The 18,448-nt window shown below is 47.3% G+C and overlaps 1 protein-coding gene across 1 annotated transcript in view; it reads left to right on the forward strand.

The window, feature by feature from the left end:
* The window catches only part of LOC121554012 (nuclear factor of activated T-cells, cytoplasmic 1-like), a 75,680-nt gene that overhangs the window by 14,716 nt on the left and 42,516 nt on the right, over nucleotides 1–18,448 (forward strand). The window contains exons 5-7 of the mRNA XM_041867447.2: nucleotides 596–768; nucleotides 1,147–1,287; nucleotides 11,460–11,515. Of these exons, the coding sequence (XP_041723381.1) occupies nucleotides 596–768; nucleotides 1,147–1,287; nucleotides 11,460–11,515 (370 nt within the window). The remainder of the gene's footprint in view (nucleotides 1–595; nucleotides 769–1,146; nucleotides 1,288–11,459; nucleotides 11,516–18,448) is intronic.

The raw sequence follows: 18,448 nt of genomic DNA on the forward strand, positions 1-18,448 counted from the left end.
ATCTGTAATAAACCCTCACCTTCGTTCAACTCTCCTTGTCCTGGTCTGCTTCTGGGTTCTGTCTGAGGGAACCGTGACAACAGCATAGACAGGAGGGAGGGAGGGGGTGAGAAATTAGACATTTATAAAGTGTCTGATGAAGGCTCTGAGACTGTGTAAAAAGCATAATTACAGCCAATAGGTTGGCTGGGAGAGCCGTAGAAGGACCAACGTTAGGTCAGCATCCCATGGGTATTCTCTTTTGGTCCATTAAAAAGCTATTTATGAAACTATTAACATCCACATTGTTTGGGTTGCTGGAGGGTTGGGATTAGACCTGAAAGCAGTAGTTGCTGAGCACACAGCAAAACTTTCATTGGGGATACATGTGATAGTCTTCTGCTGAAATACTGTTGTTTGATGACTATTGAGTCATTCTATAGTGAAATCCCTTTGTGGTGCTAGAGAGAACTTAATAAGCTGAGTGTTGATATTTATGGGGTAACTGTCACAGGGATAATGATTTGAGATCTCAATAATGATGGTGTCTTTCTAATGTGTTGATAGCTATGAGCCTCTCTAAGGTTTAACTCAGTTTATTATCTGTTTAATGTAGAATTGACTGTGCCGGCATCCTGAAACTTCGCAACTCGGACATCGAGCTGCGGAAGGGCGAGACGGACATCGGGCGTAAAAACACACGTGTGAGGATGGTGTTCCGGGTTCACATCAACCAGCCCACAGGAAGGACATTATCCCTGCAGGCTGCATCCAACCCCATAGAGTGCTGTGAGTACACCTTCACTATCAGGCCTGCTTTAAAATGTATGATTGCCTTTTTAGTCTGACAGCCATGCTGTCTTTCATGCAGGGGGGGTTAACCAGGAGTTGATGGCCAAGTATGATAATGATGCCAAGAAAGTATTTGTAAAAACAATAATTTCAGAAAATTATACAATAACAAATACTAAATGGATCCATTCCCTCACCCTTAGGTCAGAGGAATACTATGTCTCTAGAGCTAATGGCTCTTGGCATTGTTAGTGGTGAGGATTCTTTAAGGGTTGTCAAGCTTGTGAAAATGACTTGGTCTGGATGCTCGGGGCTGCAGGGGGAGTGGGTTTGTAATGATTCTGTAGTGAGGACAGTGCTGTCCCCCTCCTACAGCCCAGAGATCAGCCCAAGAGTTGCCCCTGGTGGATAAGCAGACCCTGGAGACGTGCCCTGCTGCTGGGGGAGAGAAGATGCTCCTCAGCGGACACAACTTCCAGCACGACTCCAAGGTGGTGTTCATGGAGAAAGCCCAAGGTAGGAGCTGGAGCTGGAGCTGGATGCAGATGTGTGTGGGTTTGTGTGCATATTAATGTGCGCATGTGTCTACACAAGTGTGTGTGTGTGTGTTTGGTTTTACTATCCTTGTGAGGCCCAGAAGATAGTAAAACAAGGGAAAAGGCTATTTTAGGCTTAGGGGTTAGGTTTAGGGTTACAATCAGGGTTAGGAGTTAGGTTAAGGGTTAGGGGTTAGGGAAAATTGTTTTGGTCCCCACAAGAATAGTAAAATAAACGTGTGTGTGTGCGCGCGCTAGCGCTCTTGTGTGTGTGTCTACTCAAGTGTGTGTGTGTGTGTGCTCTAACTCCCCCCCTCTCTCTCTCTCTCTCTCCCTTTCTCCCTCTCTCCCCCTCTGGGTTTGAGAAACCGCAGGACTACTCCCTCCCTCCCTCCTCTTCTCCCGCCGTCAAAATATCCTCTATCCTGCCACATGTGGTGCACATTAATGCACAGTATTTTTAACCCAGCAGATTTACATTTGCAGAAGTTTCCATTGCCTGTTCAGAACAGGAATGGATCACAAATGCACTGTGTGCCGTGTGGGCTGCTGTGCTGTCCCTCACAGTTCAGTATTTGTTTCCTCTCCTCTCTCTAAGCCCGCTCAGTTAGGAAGGAGGGAAGGAGGGAAGGAGGGAAGGAGGGAGGGACTGCTCCCAGATGTTGATGCTAAGGGTTTACTAACAGCAATTTCCTTGATTAGCTTTAGAAAAGCAACATGAGGTATGGTTTGGGCCAAGGCTGTACAATGTAAACACATCTGATCGTATGGCTCGTGAGTCACTCAGAGCAGAGGGGAACCCGTTGCCATTGTTCTACCTGCGAGGAAAGGAATTCTAGGTGGAATGGGTGGGGGCTCGAGCCCCGGTGTCATACAATAGTAGTGTGAGATTGTTTTTCAAAACAAGAAGTGATTGTGTGAGAGCTTTGCTATATCTCTTTCTACATCTCTTGATTTCTCCTAAGCTCTATTGCTATTAATTGATGTATGTGAAATTGTAAATATTTTCTAAAAAGTTTTGGGTCAGTTTGTAGAAGATCAGTATCATCCCCTCGGATCTGTTGAGGTTAAGTAGACTGTCTTTAGGGCCTAGCACAGCCTCTGGGCTGGTGTTGATGCTCCCTAGTTTTTGATGAGGGTTCCCTGCGTCTGGCACTAAAATTAGGATTCCTGGGCAATCCTACCATGGAAACTCCCTTAAGCCAGCCTTCCACCCCCTCTCTCCCTCTCTCTCTCTCCTCTGCCTCCGTCCATTGAGTCTCCCTTTCAGCCTCAAGATCCCAATTCATTCATCCTGTGTGCTGTGGGATACCCTGTGGATCTTCAGTTCAGCTGTTGCCCTGTCTCTATACAATATACAATCTAAGGAAATGAAATTGTAGAGTATGTTATTTTATATTGTTTTAGTTTTAAAGCTGCAATATGTAACTTTTTGGGCAACCCGACCAAATTCACATAGAAATGTAGTTATAGATATGTCATTCTCATTGAAGGAAAGTCAAAGAAGCAGTATATCTGTACTATGTGCCCTATTTCTATGATTCCCGTTCTCAAGGTTTGCGTCTTTTACTTTCAGTTTTGTACACCAGCTTCAAACAGCTGAAAATACAATATTTTTGGTTATGGAGAATATATTTCACAGCGGTTTAGATGGATGAATGAAATTAGGCAAACTATTCGAATTTTAGCAACCAGGAAATGACGGAGCGATTTCTGCATAGTGCATCTTTAATTGTAATGTTTTTTTTTTTATTGTTTCATCCATGCCGAGGTCTAAAAACTGTTTAACGATCCTCCTCATAAATCCTGAATAGGGGATTCTGTTGCCACAGAGGGTTTACGCATTTTACCGATGGACAATTTTCCTATGAATATTCCAATAAACAATTTTTGAAGCTCCTACTTTAGAGAATAACTAGCCTATACCGTGTAGGTCATGTGTGCGTGTGTGCAAGTGTGTGTGCATGACGTTGTGTATGTCAGCACGCGTGTGCATGTGTGTGTGTGTGTGTGTGTGTGTGTGTGTGTGTACATAGGGGTAAGAGAGTGTTGTACTCAGTGACTCATACAGGAGGGAATCCCTGTGTCCCTGCAGTGAGGCATTTCAGAACCACTCCAGCCCCATAATAAAAGCAGCAGCTCATTATGATGACACAGTCCTGCCTCTGAGCTCCTGTCCACTCTCTCAGCACAGTTAGAGGGACCAGAGATAACATCACTGCAGTTGTCACCCGTGGTTTCAGTGTAGAGCAGTGGTATTCAACGTTGGCGTTCGCGGGGGAACTGCAATGGGGTCGCCAATTCAATTATTATTTTTTTATTTTTGGGGGAGCGGAAACAAAAAATTAGGAGTACTGATTATGGTATGGGACAATATACAAACGTTTTTGAGAAAGATCATTTGACAAATAAAATATTTGTAGTAAATGTATTTATTTTTTAATAAGAGATAACAATTAAATTAATTGAAGGTTATTTGTTGATGTAAAAATCTAAATGTACTGATTTTAAGGTTGTGCCATTAGATTTGGGGTGGGGTCGCAAGAAATTCTTAGGGAGAAAATGGGGTCCCCGCTGAAAAAGTTTGAATACCGCTGAGCATGGAGAGCCTTATCAGGCTGTAATCTGAAACTGCCTCAATCTGACCTTGCATTCCATTCTCTCCAGCCTCAGCCTGCCCAGAGATGGGCTCTTTGATAAGCCTCAGTACCGCTTAGAGAAATTATGAATCGATTAGCCGTCACTTTCTCAAGGTTTTGCCCCTGAATTTTTTTTCAAATTAATGTAGGCGGCTGAAGTTTGTTGACTCAAAACACAACATTATGTAAATGTATAAAAATAGAGATGGATTTTGTTTGGATTTGGATCTGGATCTGGATCTCCAGACCAAGATTGATAGATTAAGGTTAGTCACCAGATTCATTTGCACTTCTGACATTTTAATGAGGACTATAAATCATGCAGAATAATATTACCCTTTTCAAAATGGTTTTTAAGCATGTGGAGTTGTGTGTCAATGTCACGACTTCCTCCAAAGCTGCCTCCTCTCCTTGTTCGGGCAGGCATCGGCGTTCGTCGTCACCGGCCTTCTAGCCACTGCCGCTCCTCTTTTCATCATTCCATTTGTTTTGTCTTGTTTTTCACACACACCTGGTTCATATCCTCTCTTCAGTCCCTGTATAAATATTCCCTCTGCTCCCAATGTCTTTGTGTGTGATTGTTTCCATGTGGAGGTGTCGATAGCTCGGTGGAGCATTATGTACCTTATCGCTGGGATATTCACCCGTGTGTTTTGTTTTCCCCAGTATGCCGTTAAGTCGCACAGGAGTTGTTTTACGCATTGCTGTGAACTGCTGTATTGGCCGAATAAACCATTATTCTGTGATTCACACCTCCTGCGCCTGAGTCCGTCCAAATCACCCACTACAGAATCACACATCCAACAGCATGGAGTCAGCACGAGCTGGGAGTATGCCTGGAGTCTTTGACCGGGTCCTGGAGCATTCCAACATGTTAGCCAGCTTGGGTGAAGCGATGGATCGGGTTCTCCAGGCCGTCCAGCACCTGGAGAGGAGAGGACCCGACCCTGTGGAACCAGATGAGCGACCGGATCCAGCCACCCACACACCAGCACCCAGAGGTATTCACCTGTCTCGACCGAGGGAATAGGACGGGACAGCGGCCCGCTACCAGGGTTTCCTCCTACAGCTGGACCTCTATTTCAACACCATCAGCCCTGCTCCCTCGGATCGGGAGAAGTTGTCCGCCCTCGTCTCCTGCCTCTCGGAGAAAGCCCTGGAGTGGGCCAACGCGGTCTGGAGTGAAGGAGGAGACGCGTTGGACAACTACGAAGAGTTTGCGCGCCTCTTCCGGGCAGTCTTTGATCATCCCCCCGAAGGAAGAGAGGGTCTGGTCCATCTGAGGCAGGGGACGAGGACTGCGCAAGACTTTGCCCTGGAGTTTAGAACTCTAGCTGCTGGGTCCGGGTGGAATGAGCGGGCCCTCATTGACCACTTCCGATGTAGCCTGCGTGAGGACATCCGAAGGGAGCTAGCCTGCCGGGATACCACGTTGACCTTCAACCAACTGGTGGACATGGCCATCCAGAGGCTTCGAGAGGACGTCCTGGAAGGGGCCTGCCGTTTCACCCTCCCTTCAACCCGGAACACGTTCCGATGGAGCTGGGTGGTGCAGCGTTCCGGAAGAAAGGAGGACAGCAGATCCCGTGTCACTCTTGTGGCAAGAGAGGACATTCTGCTGCAGGCAGAGCACTCTGGCGTCACTCCAGGTAGCGCAAACCCACACTCGCTCAGAGCCCTCTGCTGCGCATTTCACCATCCGCCTCAACTTCCCTGATTATCACGGTAGTCTCCAGTGTAAGGCGCTGGTAGATTCAGGCGCAGCTGGGAACTTTATGGACAGGTCTTTAGCTCTTAGTCTATGTATTCCATTGGTTCCCCTGTCTATTCCATTACCCATCAAAGCAATTGACAATCGACCATTAGGGTCAGGTTTTGTTAGGGAGGTTACAGCACCAGTCACGATGATTACGCAGGAGACCCATAATGAGCAAATCACGTTTCACATTATTGAGTCCCCTGATTTCCCTGTTGTGTTGGGACTTCCCTGGCTAGCACTACACGACCCCACCTTTTCATGGCCACAGAGGGCTCTCACGGGGTGGTCGCTAGAGTGTCAGGGTAGGTGTCTAGCTGTTTCCTTTGGTGCGACCACGGTGGAAAGTCCAGACAATACCTCCACCGTGCGCATTCCCCCCGAATACCTCCATTTGGCGCACGCGTTTTCCAAAACGCAGGCAACCAAATTACCACCCCATCGGGCGGGGATTGCGCGATAAACCTCCGGTTAGACGCTTTGCCGCCCAGCCCAGGAGTCATGTATATCCCCTGTCACAGGCGGAAACGGAGGCTATGGAAATATATGTCTCAGAGTCCCTGCGTCAAGGGTTCATACGTCCCTCCACTTCACCCGCCAAACTCAAGTTTATTTTTCGTGAAGAAGAAAGACGGGGGTCTGCGCCCTTGCATTGATTACTGTGCACTTAATAAAACTACCATTCGCTATAGTTATCCTCTACCCCTCATTTCCTCTGTGATCGAATCAATGAATGGGGCGCGCTTCTTCACGAAATTAGATCTCAGGTGTGCGTACAACCTGGTGCGTGTCCGGGAAGGGGACAAATGGAAGACAGCATTTAGCACAACCACGGGGCATTATGAATACCTGGTGATACCGTACGAATGCTCCATCAGTCTTTCAGTCCTTTGTGAACGAGGTGTTTCGGGACATGCTTGGTCGCGGTGTGGTGGTCTACATCGATGACATCCTGGTGTATTTCTCTACGCGCGTCGAGCATGTGTCCCTGGTTCACAGATTGCTTGGCCGACTGTTGGAGCATGACCTGTATGCCAAGGCAGAAAAGTGTCTGTTCTTCCAACAATCCGTCTCCTTCCTCGGATACCACATCACCACCTCAGGTGTGGAGATGGAGGGAGACCGCATTTCAGCTGTGCGTAATTGGCCGACTCCAACCACGGTAAAGGAGGTGCAGCACATCATTGGCTTTTCCAATTACCATCGGAGGTTTATCCGTGGCTTTGGCAAGGTCGCAGCCCCCATCACCTCTCTGTTGAAGGGTGGGCCGTCCCGGCTCCGCTGGTCTGCTGAGGCTGACAGTGCTTTCAGTAACCTGAGGGCTCTGTTCACCTCAGCCCCTTCAACCTCAGCCCATCCTGATCCTTCATTGCCGTTCGAAGTGGAGGTGGATGCGTCCGAGGTAGGGGTAGCGCTGTCCTATCCCAATGCTTGGGCACGCCACCCAAGCTCCGCCCCTGTGCCTTCTTCTCTAAGAAGCTCAGCCCGGCGGAGCAGAACTATGACGTTGGTGATCGGGAGCTGTTGGCTATTGTCAGAGCCCTCCCTGTTGCTGGATTTCCACCGTCGCCATCCGGATCGCCCTGCTCCGCGTCCTCCTGGCCGTCCCCGAGGCCGGTGTCGGCGCGCTGCTGGAGCTGCATGTCAAGGGGGTGTACTGTCACGACTTCCTCCGAAGCTGCCTCCTCGCCTTGTTCGGACAGGCTTCGGCGTTCGTCGTCACCGGCCTTCTAGCCACTGCCGCTCCTCTTCTCATCATTCCATTTGTTTTGTCTTGTTTTTCACACACACCTGGTTCATATCCCCTCATCAGTCCCTGTATAAGGATTCCCTCTGCCCCCAATGTCTTTGTGTGCGATTGTTTCCATGTGGAGGGTGTCGATAGCTCGGTGGAGCATTATGTACCTTATCGCCGGGATATTCACCCGTGTGTTTTGTTTTCCCCAGTTCTCCATTAAGTCGCACTGTAGTTGTTTTACGCATTGCTGCGAACTGCTGTATTGGCCGAATAAACCATTATTCTGAGATTCACACCTCCTGCGCCTGACTCAAGTTGTGTGCTTGTGTTCACATTACAGTAAGAGTATCTGCATGGCGTGTGTCGGTGTCTGCACAGCATTTCCCAGCCTCTATGAGTTATGGCTGAGAGAGAGTGAAAGCAAAGGAGCTTTGAGGGAATCCTCCTAGCAGAAAAGTCAGACATGGAGAGAAAGTCCCTTATAAAAAGAGTGCTTTCACATCTGGGCCTGGCTGACTGGATGGCTTCCTGGTCTACTGCAGTCAGGCTGGAGTAACCATGGAGAATGAGTCACTGTGTCAGAGTCAGAGACCCACAGGCCTTCAGTTTCAACAGTTTCCCCTGTCTGAACCGACCGACTACTTTGTGACCCATGACCCAAAGCTCACCATATCCCTGTGAGTCAGAGCCAATGAGGAGAGTCAGTCCAACCAGGTACTGTACAGACCTGCCCTGGAACGGCAACAGACCCAGACAGGCCTGGTTGTTCTTGGCCAGAGGTGCCGTCTATGTCTACAGTATGATCGAGGACCTCCAAATAGAATTTTGTGAGGATTATAAAACTTCAAGAACCTTGCCAGGTGGTGTCTGGAATTACCCGAGAAAATTATAGATAACCATCCGTCTATAGAGGGAAAATCTGAAAGCGTCTGAGGAAGATGAAAGTGGAGTGAATCGTGTTTCTTTCGACGGAGAGACAGATACATTTTTTGGTGGGGTTTAGGGGTTTTTCTCAGAGTAACGGTTAGCCTACACTCAGTGGGAGGGGTGCTCTACTCTGTGTTACATGACTGGTCAGTGCTTCTGGATCCAATTCATTGCATTCACAGAATAATGACTTCCACTTTGAAACCGTTCAGCAGTTTGGCCGGCCTCTACACTTCAGAGAACAATGGCTGTTTTCATAAACAAATCAATTACATGCACATATACAGGGAGTTTATGTTTTATAAATTACAGCGTACTGTTCATAAAACCATATTTGAGGAAAACCAGAGACATATTTTTTATGAATTGATGATGGCACAGAGTGTAAAGTAATATATTGTAATGTAGAAGACAGACAGTGTGCTGTGCTGAGATGCAGATGTAGAATACAAAACTGTGTTGTATTGAGTAGTGAACTTCACTATAGCAAATACAGTATCCTCCCAGCAGCCATTGATCAATGCAGTTTGAAGAGCTGGCTTGCCTCAATTACCGCCCTTCCCTGAGACAGCACGCTTGCATGCAATACCCACAGTCCACGTGTTCTGGGGGTAGTGCTGGGAGGAAGAACTTACAGTCATCAGAGCCAGGACAAGGGCTCTCTTTCACCATTCCACATGGGCCTGGGTAGCGCATGTGTTTATATTTACTGTACGTTATGAGGGCTTTGGGTATATGCCACCCCGCTGTTTGGCTTTGGGCACTAGAGTTTACTCCACCCCAACCCAATTAAAGAGCACAAGGAGCTGTTTGATTCCCTTAATAAACTCTGCATGACAAATAGCTGTATTGTATACTACTTTATTCGGATCCAACTCTGGCTGTCATAACAGTGTAGTACACCACCAGTGCTGTGTCTATTGGCTACCCTGTGTTATGTCTGCCTTATGAAAGGTAATTACCACTGTAGACCACAACTAGAGAGCGGGTCGTCGACTCGTCCTTTGACTTTGGCAATGTTGGAATCAAGCCAAGAAAAAGTGTTGGGGGAGTTGTGGGAGGTTCTGGGTTTGTTGGGTTTGTTGAGGTGAGGGAGTGGTCTGGTCTGATTTGGCACTGGCACTGTTGCCATGGGTACTGATGGTGAGAGGCATTGTGCAGATGTTGTTAAGGCCCAATGGAACATTCTGTATTTATCAGTTCCTCAGTACACTCTGCACAACACCTTGTGCCATCAAAGTAAAGGTATCCCACGCATGTGATGCTCTACAGACACTTTTCTTGGCAGAGGGGCAATGACAAATTGCTCAATTTAATGTTTTGTTTCTGCATGAATGTGTGGCCAGTGAAAAAAATGAGAGTGAGAGTGAGTGACAGAGCAATAGAGAGAAAGACAGAAGAAAAGGGGAGATGTGAAAGGAGAGGGGAAGATCTGAAATGTTTTTTATCTCTGGTGGCGGGTTGACGTAGCCTTCTAAGGTTTCCCTTTTGGAGTGGTTCCCAGAGAGAGAGAGAGAGGGAGAGAGTGGAGGTGGAGCCGGAGAGGTTCCTTCCTGCCTCTAGTCTCCAGATATAATGGGAGGCATTGGGAGCTTCAGTGTCAGCTTCAGTCTCTTCCACTGCCACATCACAGCCCAAGCAGACCCAGACCCAGACCAAAGACGCCCAGTCTGCAATGGGCAGTCTTCTCCCCTGCCTGTGTTTGTGTCTACCTCTCAGTCTCACTTCATTACATTTACATTTACATTTTAGTTATTTAGCAGACGCTCTTATCCAGAGCGACTTACAGGAGCAATATTAGGGTTAAGTGCCTTGCTTAAGGGCACAGACAGATCTTTCACCTAGTCGGCTCGGGGATTAGAACCAGCGACCTTTCGGTTACTGGCACAACGCTCTTACCCACTGTTCATAAGAACAGACAGCCTTCAAGATAGCATCTGTCATAATATAGACCTAATCAAGAGTGCTTCTATTTGTGATGTTAAAGCTGCACTCCTTAATGGTGAAACTGCCACGTCCGTTTGCAATATTACAACAACAACAACAACAACGAAAGTTACTGCAAACAACAAACACTGTTTTTTTTCCCCTCGGACATCATTCAATGCGCAATAGAAGAGCACAATATGTACTGCAATTTATTTTACCATGCTGCGCGACACTCCTCAGCTCGGCAATAAAAACAATAACAATGGTGGTGGCGCTGTTTCGCAGATCTCAGCTTTAAGAATGGCCAGAATTGTTAGAAAGGCACTTTTTAGAAAGTTTATTCTCACCAAGGACATTTTTTATCTGATTTAATTCATATTTCAGGCTTTGTTAACGACTCATTGGTGTGAAAATTACTTTTTTGTTGATGTCTCATAGAAGAATAGCAAAATAGGATATTCTTTAGGACCCATGTTTTCAACAGCTGTGATGCCCTATTTTATTGCCTGATGGGAAAGCCAGTTTGTTACGACAAGTTGAAAGTTAAAAGATGTGTAATTAACAGAATATAAAACAAATAAAACATTTAATAACACTTTAATGAGCATGACAAAAGCACCGATATTTAAATATGAGTTATTTGAAAAGACTGACGGTGGCTTGGGTAGGGAGACTCAATGCCAAGGCTTCACTTTACAGTTATTCGCAGCCCACTGGTTATAGGAACCCCTGTTTTATAACCTCATTAACAAGCCTGCGAGTCACAATTGGTCATGCCGTTTGGGATTCCACAAAGGAATGAAGTCAGGGTTTCTCTCATCGACCAAAGACATCACTCATCCCTTTGGATCGTGTCTCAGCGTTGCATCAGATTGGCCCCCTCGGCCCAAGTGGGTTAGCCTAGACTGAGACAGGATATGATGTTGGTTATAACCTTGATTCTGTTGGAGCTGTTTCACAGATGACTGATGTCAGACAGAGCTAATAATAACAACATTAACAGCATCATGGCTTATGATGTCAACATTGACATGAATGGGGACCCCATTAGTCTAGTTATTTTCGGTGGTTACTCATTTGTGCAAGTCTGAATACTGGTACTTTTCTCACATTACATTTTCCCACATGCTCACCCTCACTCTTCTCTACTCTTCCTTCTGCAGATGGCCATCACCTATGGGAGACAGAGGCCAAGGTTGACAAGGACTCCTCCAAGTCTGTAAGTCCTATAAGCATGACATTCTGCATTTTTGATAGGTATTTCACAGCAATGATTGTGTTAGTTGGAAGACACTCTACTGAGTCTCTGTTTCTCTCTCGGATACACACAGCATAAGACCTGTGTCTGGAAAAGACAGTACAGTAGACACACTGCTAATTCTATTCATTTCTGAATTAGGGACACTCCTGGGGAAACGGTGTTGAGCTAAATGTTTTCGAAAGGTTCTGAGGAGTTCAGCGTTTCCCTGTGGGAATGTGTGCTTGACAGGGTGTGCTAGCTGTCTTGGTCTGGGTCTGGGACAGCTGTGTGGATGCTGCTGCAGGCAGGCCAGGGGCCGGGTGAGTCACCCAGAGCACTCTGTTATTCTGGGAGTCTGGGTCTGAGACTGGGGGATTAGAGCGTTTTTATATGTGAGGTAGTGCACCTGCTCCCCGTGTCCTCCCCTGCACATACACACACATATGCAAGAACGCGTGCACACACACTCTCACTCTCTCTCTCTCTGACACACACTCGTACACACACACACACATACACACAACACACACACACAGATGCATACACACATACTGTACATGCAAGCACGTGTGCACACACACAGTCAATTGTATGTGCAGGGCTCCCTTGCGAAAGAGACCCTGGTTTCAATGGTGACTCCCTGTTTAAATAAAGGTTAAACAACTATAATACACATGGTCAGCGTAAAGATTTTTTGCCTGATTTAGATATATTTCTGCTTATAATTTCCGACAGCAAAGATAAAAAAATGTGCGGAAAGATTTTCTGTGCAAAATGTACAAATGACATCAAATTGACGGGTTGTTAGGAAATAGAAACCTGTGAAAACGACCCAACATGTTTCTGATAGAATTTCATCCAAGCTGTACTGAAATCTTATCAGCTTTTATGATGCTGATAAAGATAGCATCTCTTCAGACAGTATCTAACTGCACATTCACATTCTCTCAAGATGCGGAAATAAACAAATCATATTTCTCAACTCCTGTTCCCAAGTCAAAATTGTGCCTACATTTGGTGTATCATTTTACTGCAAGAAATGCTTCATTCTGCAGAAGTTCATATTAAGGATATGTGAGAGGTTATAGACCTACAGTCAGTGTCCAGATTTCAGTTTCCATTTAACCCCTTCTGAACTGTAGGCTACAGTTCCCTTGATGTGCCATAGGCCACATTTGAGCAGACCCGGCTCCAATGGGTCAGCCCCTGTGGATTTTCTGGTGTCTATAGCAAATAAGGCATCAATAACTTATTTTTCTGTGAATTGCCGAAATGCAAAAACTTGACTACCATTTTCCGCAAAATTCCAGAATCAGTGTTTAGCCCACTCTTAGAGATAGAAGGGTTAGACACGCTTTCAAAAAGATAGCCCGCTGAAATAAAATGACAATTAAATTTTTTTTTTAATTTTTTTATTTCACCTTTATTTAACCAGGTAAGCCAGTTGAGAACAGGTTCTCATTTACAACTGCGACCTGGCCAAGATAAAGCAAAGTAGTGCAATAAAAACAACACAGAGTTACATATGGGGTAAAAAAAAACATAAAGTCAGAAATACAACAGAAAATATATATACAGTGTGTGCAAATGTAGCAAGTTATGGAGGTAAGGCAATAAATAGGCTATAGTGCAGAATAATTACAATAGTATTAACACTGGAATGCTAGATGTGCAAGAGATTATGTGCAAATAGAGATACTGGGGTGCAAAAGAGCAAAATAAATAACAATATAGGGATGAGGTAGTTGGGTGGGCTAATTTCAGATGGGCTGTGTACAGGTGCAGTGATCGGTAAGGTGCTCTGACAACTGATGCTTAAAGTTATTGAGGGAGATAAGAGTCTCCAGCTTCAGAGATTTTTGCAATTCGTTCCAGTCATTGGCAGCAGAGAACTGGAAGGAATGGCGGCCAAAGGAGGTGTTGGCTTTGGGAATGACCAGTGAGATATACCTGCTGGAGCGCAGACTACGGGTGGGTGCTGCTATGGTGACCAATGAGCTAAGATAGGGCGGGGATTTGCCTAGCAGTGATTTATAGATGGCCTGGAGCCAGTGGGTTTGACGACGGACATGTAGTGAGGACCAGCCAACAAGAGCGTACAGGTCACAGTGGTGGGTAGTGTATGGGGCTTTGGAGACAAAACGGATGGCACTGTGATAGACTACATCCAATTTGCTGAGTAGAGTGTTGGAGGCTATTTTGTAAATGACATCGCCGAAGTCAAGGATCGGTAGGATAGTCAGTTTTACGAGGGCATGTTTGGCAGCATGAGTGAAGGAGGCTTTGTTGCGAAATAGGAAGCCGATTCTAGATTTAACTTTGGATTGGAGATTCTTTATGTGAGTCTGGAAGTTGAGTTTACAGTCTAACCAGACACCTAGATATTTGTAGTTGTCCACATACTCTAGGTCCGACCCGTCGAGAGTGGTGATTCTAGTCGGGTGGGCGGGTGCTAGCAGCGTTCGATTGAAAAGCATGCATTTAGTTTTACTAGTGTTTAAGAGCAGTTGAAGGCTACTGAAGGATTGTTGTATGGCATTGAAGCTCGTTTGGAGGTTTGTTAACACAGTGTCCAATGAAGGGCCAGATGTATACAAAATGGTGTCGTCTGCGTAGAGGTGGATCTGAGAGTCACCAGCAGCAAGAGCGACATCATTGATATACACGGAGAAAAGTGTCGGCCCAAGAATTGAACACTGTGGCACCCCCATAGAGACTGCCATAGGTCCAGACAACAGGCCCTCCGATTTGACACACTGAACTCTATCTGAGAAGTAGTTGGTGAACCAGGCGAGGCAGTCATTTGAGAAACCAAGGCTATTTAGTCTGCCAATAAGAATGCGGTGGTTGACAGAGTCGAAAGCCTTGGCCAGGTCGATGAAGACGGCTGCACAGTACTGTCTATTATCAATCGCGGTTATAATATCGTTTAGGACCTTGAGCGTGGCTGAAGTGCACCCGTGACCAGCTCGGAAACCGGATTGCATAGCGGAGAAGGTACGGTGGTATTCGAAATGGTCGATGATCTGTTTGTTAACTTGGCTTTCGAATACTTTCGAAAGGCAGGGCAGGATGGATATAGGTCTGTAGCAGTTTGGATCTAGATTGTCACCCCCCTTTGAAGAGGGGGATGACCGCGGCAGCTTTCCAATCTCTGGGGATCTCAGACGTTATGAAAGAGAGGTTGAACAGACTAGTAATAGGGGTTGCGACAATTTCGGCGGCTAGTTTTAGAAAGAAAGGGTCCAGATTGTCTAGCCCAGCTGATTTGTAGGGGTCCAGATTTTGCAGCGCTTTCAAAACATCAGCTGTCTGAATTTGTGTGAAGGAGAAGCGGGGGGCATGGGCAAGTTGCAGCAGAGGGTGCAGAGTTGGTGGCCGGGTTAGTGGTAGCCAGATGGAAAGCATGGCCAGCTGTAGCAAAATGCTTGTTGAAATTCTCGATTATTGTAGATTTATCGGTGGTGATAGTGTTTCCTAGCCTCAGTGCAGTGGGCAGCTGGGAGGAAGTGCTCTTATTCTCCATGGACTTTACAGTGTCCCAAAACTTTTTGGAGTTAGTGCTACAGGAAGCAAATTTCTGTTTGAAAAAGTTAGCCTTTGCTTTCCTGACTGCTTGTGTATATTGGTTCCTAACTTCCCTGAAAAGTTGCATATCGCGGGGGCTATTTGATGCTAATGCTGTACGCCACAGGATGTTTTTGTGCTGGTCAAGGGCAGTCAAGTCTGAGGAGAACCAGGGGCTATATCGGTTCTTAGTTCTGTATTTTTGAATGGGGCATGTTTATTTAAGATTGAGAGGAAATTACTTTTAAGGAACAACCAGGCATCCTCTACTGACGGAATGAGATCTATATCCATCCAGGATACCTGGGCCAGGTCAATTAGGAAGGCCTCCTCGCTAAAGTGTTTTAGGGAGCGTTTGACAGTGATGAGGGGTGGTCGTTTGACCGCGGACCCGTTACGGACGCAGGCAATAAGGCAGTGATCGCTGAGATCCTGGTTGAAGACAGCTGAGGTGTATTTAGAGGGTGTGTTAGTCAGGATGATATCTATGAGGGTACCCATGTTTACGGATTTAGGGTTGTACCTGGTAGGTTCGTTGATAATTTGCGTGAGGTTGAGGGCATCTAGCTTGGATTGTAGGATGGCTGGGGTATTAAGCATATCCCAATTTAGGTCACCAAGCAGTACTAAAGTGCATCAATGATGGCATTTTTGAGTTAATTTGTTGGGACAGAGAGTAGGAAGTGCAACCCTTTAGAGATTTGACAGTTTTCCAGAATTTAGCCCAGTTCCCCTTACAATCAGAAAAAGTGGTTACATAATAATCAGATTTAGCATTTTTGATCAGTCTTACACATTGATTCCTTAGTTGCCTAAAACATTGCCAATCCGAGCCTAAGCCTGTGTTCCTGGCCTTGACCCAGGCAACATTTCTCTTATGAATGACTTCGTATAATTCAGGAATGAACCAGGCATTCTATATTCCTTTAACTCTGTGTTGTGAAGGGGGCATGATTATCTACAATAGTATTGAAGACATTGCAAAAAATCTTAAAGCTAAATCAGATTCAGGGATAGCAATATAAAGATAATGTAAAAAGGCTAAAGTTTTTAAAGTTCCTCTTAGTGATGACATGTGTCAAGGCCGGGCGTAGGTGTGGTGTGGAATCAATTGCAGGATGCAGATGCAAGTCCAAAAACACTTTAATAAAGTCCACAGAAACAACGGCTATAAACAGAGCCGGTTGAACAAGGGAAAAATAAACGCACTCAGCGTAAAAGTACAACAAACGCACAACGTGCAGACTCTCTAATAACATAGAGCTCAAACTGACTGGCAACACCTGCTGACCCCCTTGACGCGCGGCTCCAGCCGTGCGCCGACCCCGGCCTCGGGGACGACCAGGAGGACGCGGAGCAGGGCGCGTGGGATGACCACGATGGAACTCAGTCAGAAGAGACGGGTCTAAGATATCTCTCCTCGGCACCCAGCACCGCTCCTCCGGACCGTACCCCTCCCACTCCACGAGATATTGGAGACCCCCCATCTGGCGTCTCGAATCCAGGATGGACCGAACTGTGTACGCCGGAGCCCCCTCGATGTCCAGCGGGGGCGGAGGAGTCTCTGCTATCTCACACTCCTGGAGTGGACCAGCTACCACCGGCCTGAGGAGAGACACATGGAACGAGGGGGTAATATTCTTATACTCAATAGGAAGTTGTAATCTGTAACACACCTCGTTCAACCTCCTCAGGACTTTAAACGGCCCCACAAACCGCCGACCCAGCTTCCGGCAGGGCAGGCGGAGGGGCAGGTTTCTGGTCGAGAGCCAGACTCGATCTCCCGGTGCGTACACCGGTCCCTCACTGCGGTGGAGATCGGCGCTCGCCTTGTGTCGACGGATGGCCCGCTGCAGATGTACGTGAGCAGCGTTCCACGTCTCCTCCGAGCGCCGCACCCACTCATCCACCGCAGGGGCCTCGATCTGGCTCTCATGCCAAGGTGCCAGAACCGGCTGGTACCCTAACACACACTGGAAAGGGGTTAGTTTAGTGGAGGAGTGGCGGAGAGAGTTCTGTGCCATCTCGGCCCAGGGAACATATCTCGCCCACTCATCCGGCCGGCCCTGGCAATACGACCTCAGAAACCTACCCACATCCTTGTTTACTCGTTCAACCTGCCCATTGCTCTCCGGGTGGTACCCCGAGGTAAGGCTCACCGAGACCCCCAAGCGCTCCATGAACGCTCTCCAGACTCGAGAGGTAAACTGGGGGCCTCGATCAGACACTATATCCTCGGGTACCCTGTAATGCCGGAAAACGTGAGTGAATAGTGCCTCAGCGGTCTGTAGGGCAGTGGGAAGACCCGGCATGGGAAGGAGACGACAGGCCTTCGAGAACCGATCCACAACGACCAGGATGGTGGTATTTCCCTGGGAGAGGGGAAGATCAGTAACGAAATCCACCGAGAGGTGAGACCAGGGTCGTTGTGGAACGGGCAGGGGTTGTAACTTACCCCTGGGCAAATGTCTGGGTGCCTTACACTGGGCACATACCGAACAGGAGGAAACATAAACCCTCACATCCCTGGCTAACGTTGGCCACCAGTACTTAGTGCTAAGGCAGTGCACCGTCCGGCCAATCCCTGGATGTCCAGAGGAGATTGACGTGTGAGCCCAATATATAAGTCGATCCCGAACCTCGAACGGCACGTACGTCCGACCCACAGGACACTGTGGAGGGCTAGAGATCGTCACGCAACGCCCGCTCGATTTCGGGAATCGACCTCCCACACCACCGGTGCCACCAGGCAAGACGGCGGGAGTATGGGCGTGGGCTCAACGGACCTCTCCTCCGTGTCATACCGCCGGGACAGAGCATCTGCCTTACCATTCTGGGACCCAGGGATGTACGTGATCTTAAAAACGAACCGGGCCAGAAACATATTCCACCTAGCCTGGCGAGGGTTCAGTCTCCTAGCTCTCTTCTCCTCTTGAGACAGAGGATACACATGGCTCCGCGGAAGCGCAGCTCCTACCTGGAGGTCTATCGCACAATCCCCCTGTCTATGTGGTGGCAATTGCGTCGCCTTCGCTTTACTAAACACAATTGCTAAATCATCATACTGGGGGGGAATGTGCAATGCCGGCAGTTGGTTTGGACTTTCCACCGAGGTCGCCCCTACGGAAACGCCCAGACATCGCCCTACACACTGGACAGACCACTCCTTGAGAGCCCTCTGTTGTCACGAAATAGAGGGATTATGAGTAATCAACCAGGGAAGCCCCAGCACCACCGGATACGCAGGAGAGTCTATAAGGTATAGCTGAATAGTCTCCTCATGACCCTCCTGCGTCCCCATCCTAAGTGGAGCTGTGACCTCCCTAATCAACCCCGATCCCAACG

This window comes from Coregonus clupeaformis, chromosome 38 (assembly GCF_020615455.1).
Source record: "Coregonus clupeaformis isolate EN_2021a chromosome 38, ASM2061545v1, whole genome shotgun sequence".
NCBI lineage: Eukaryota > Metazoa > Chordata > Actinopteri > Salmoniformes > Salmonidae > Coregonus > Coregonus clupeaformis.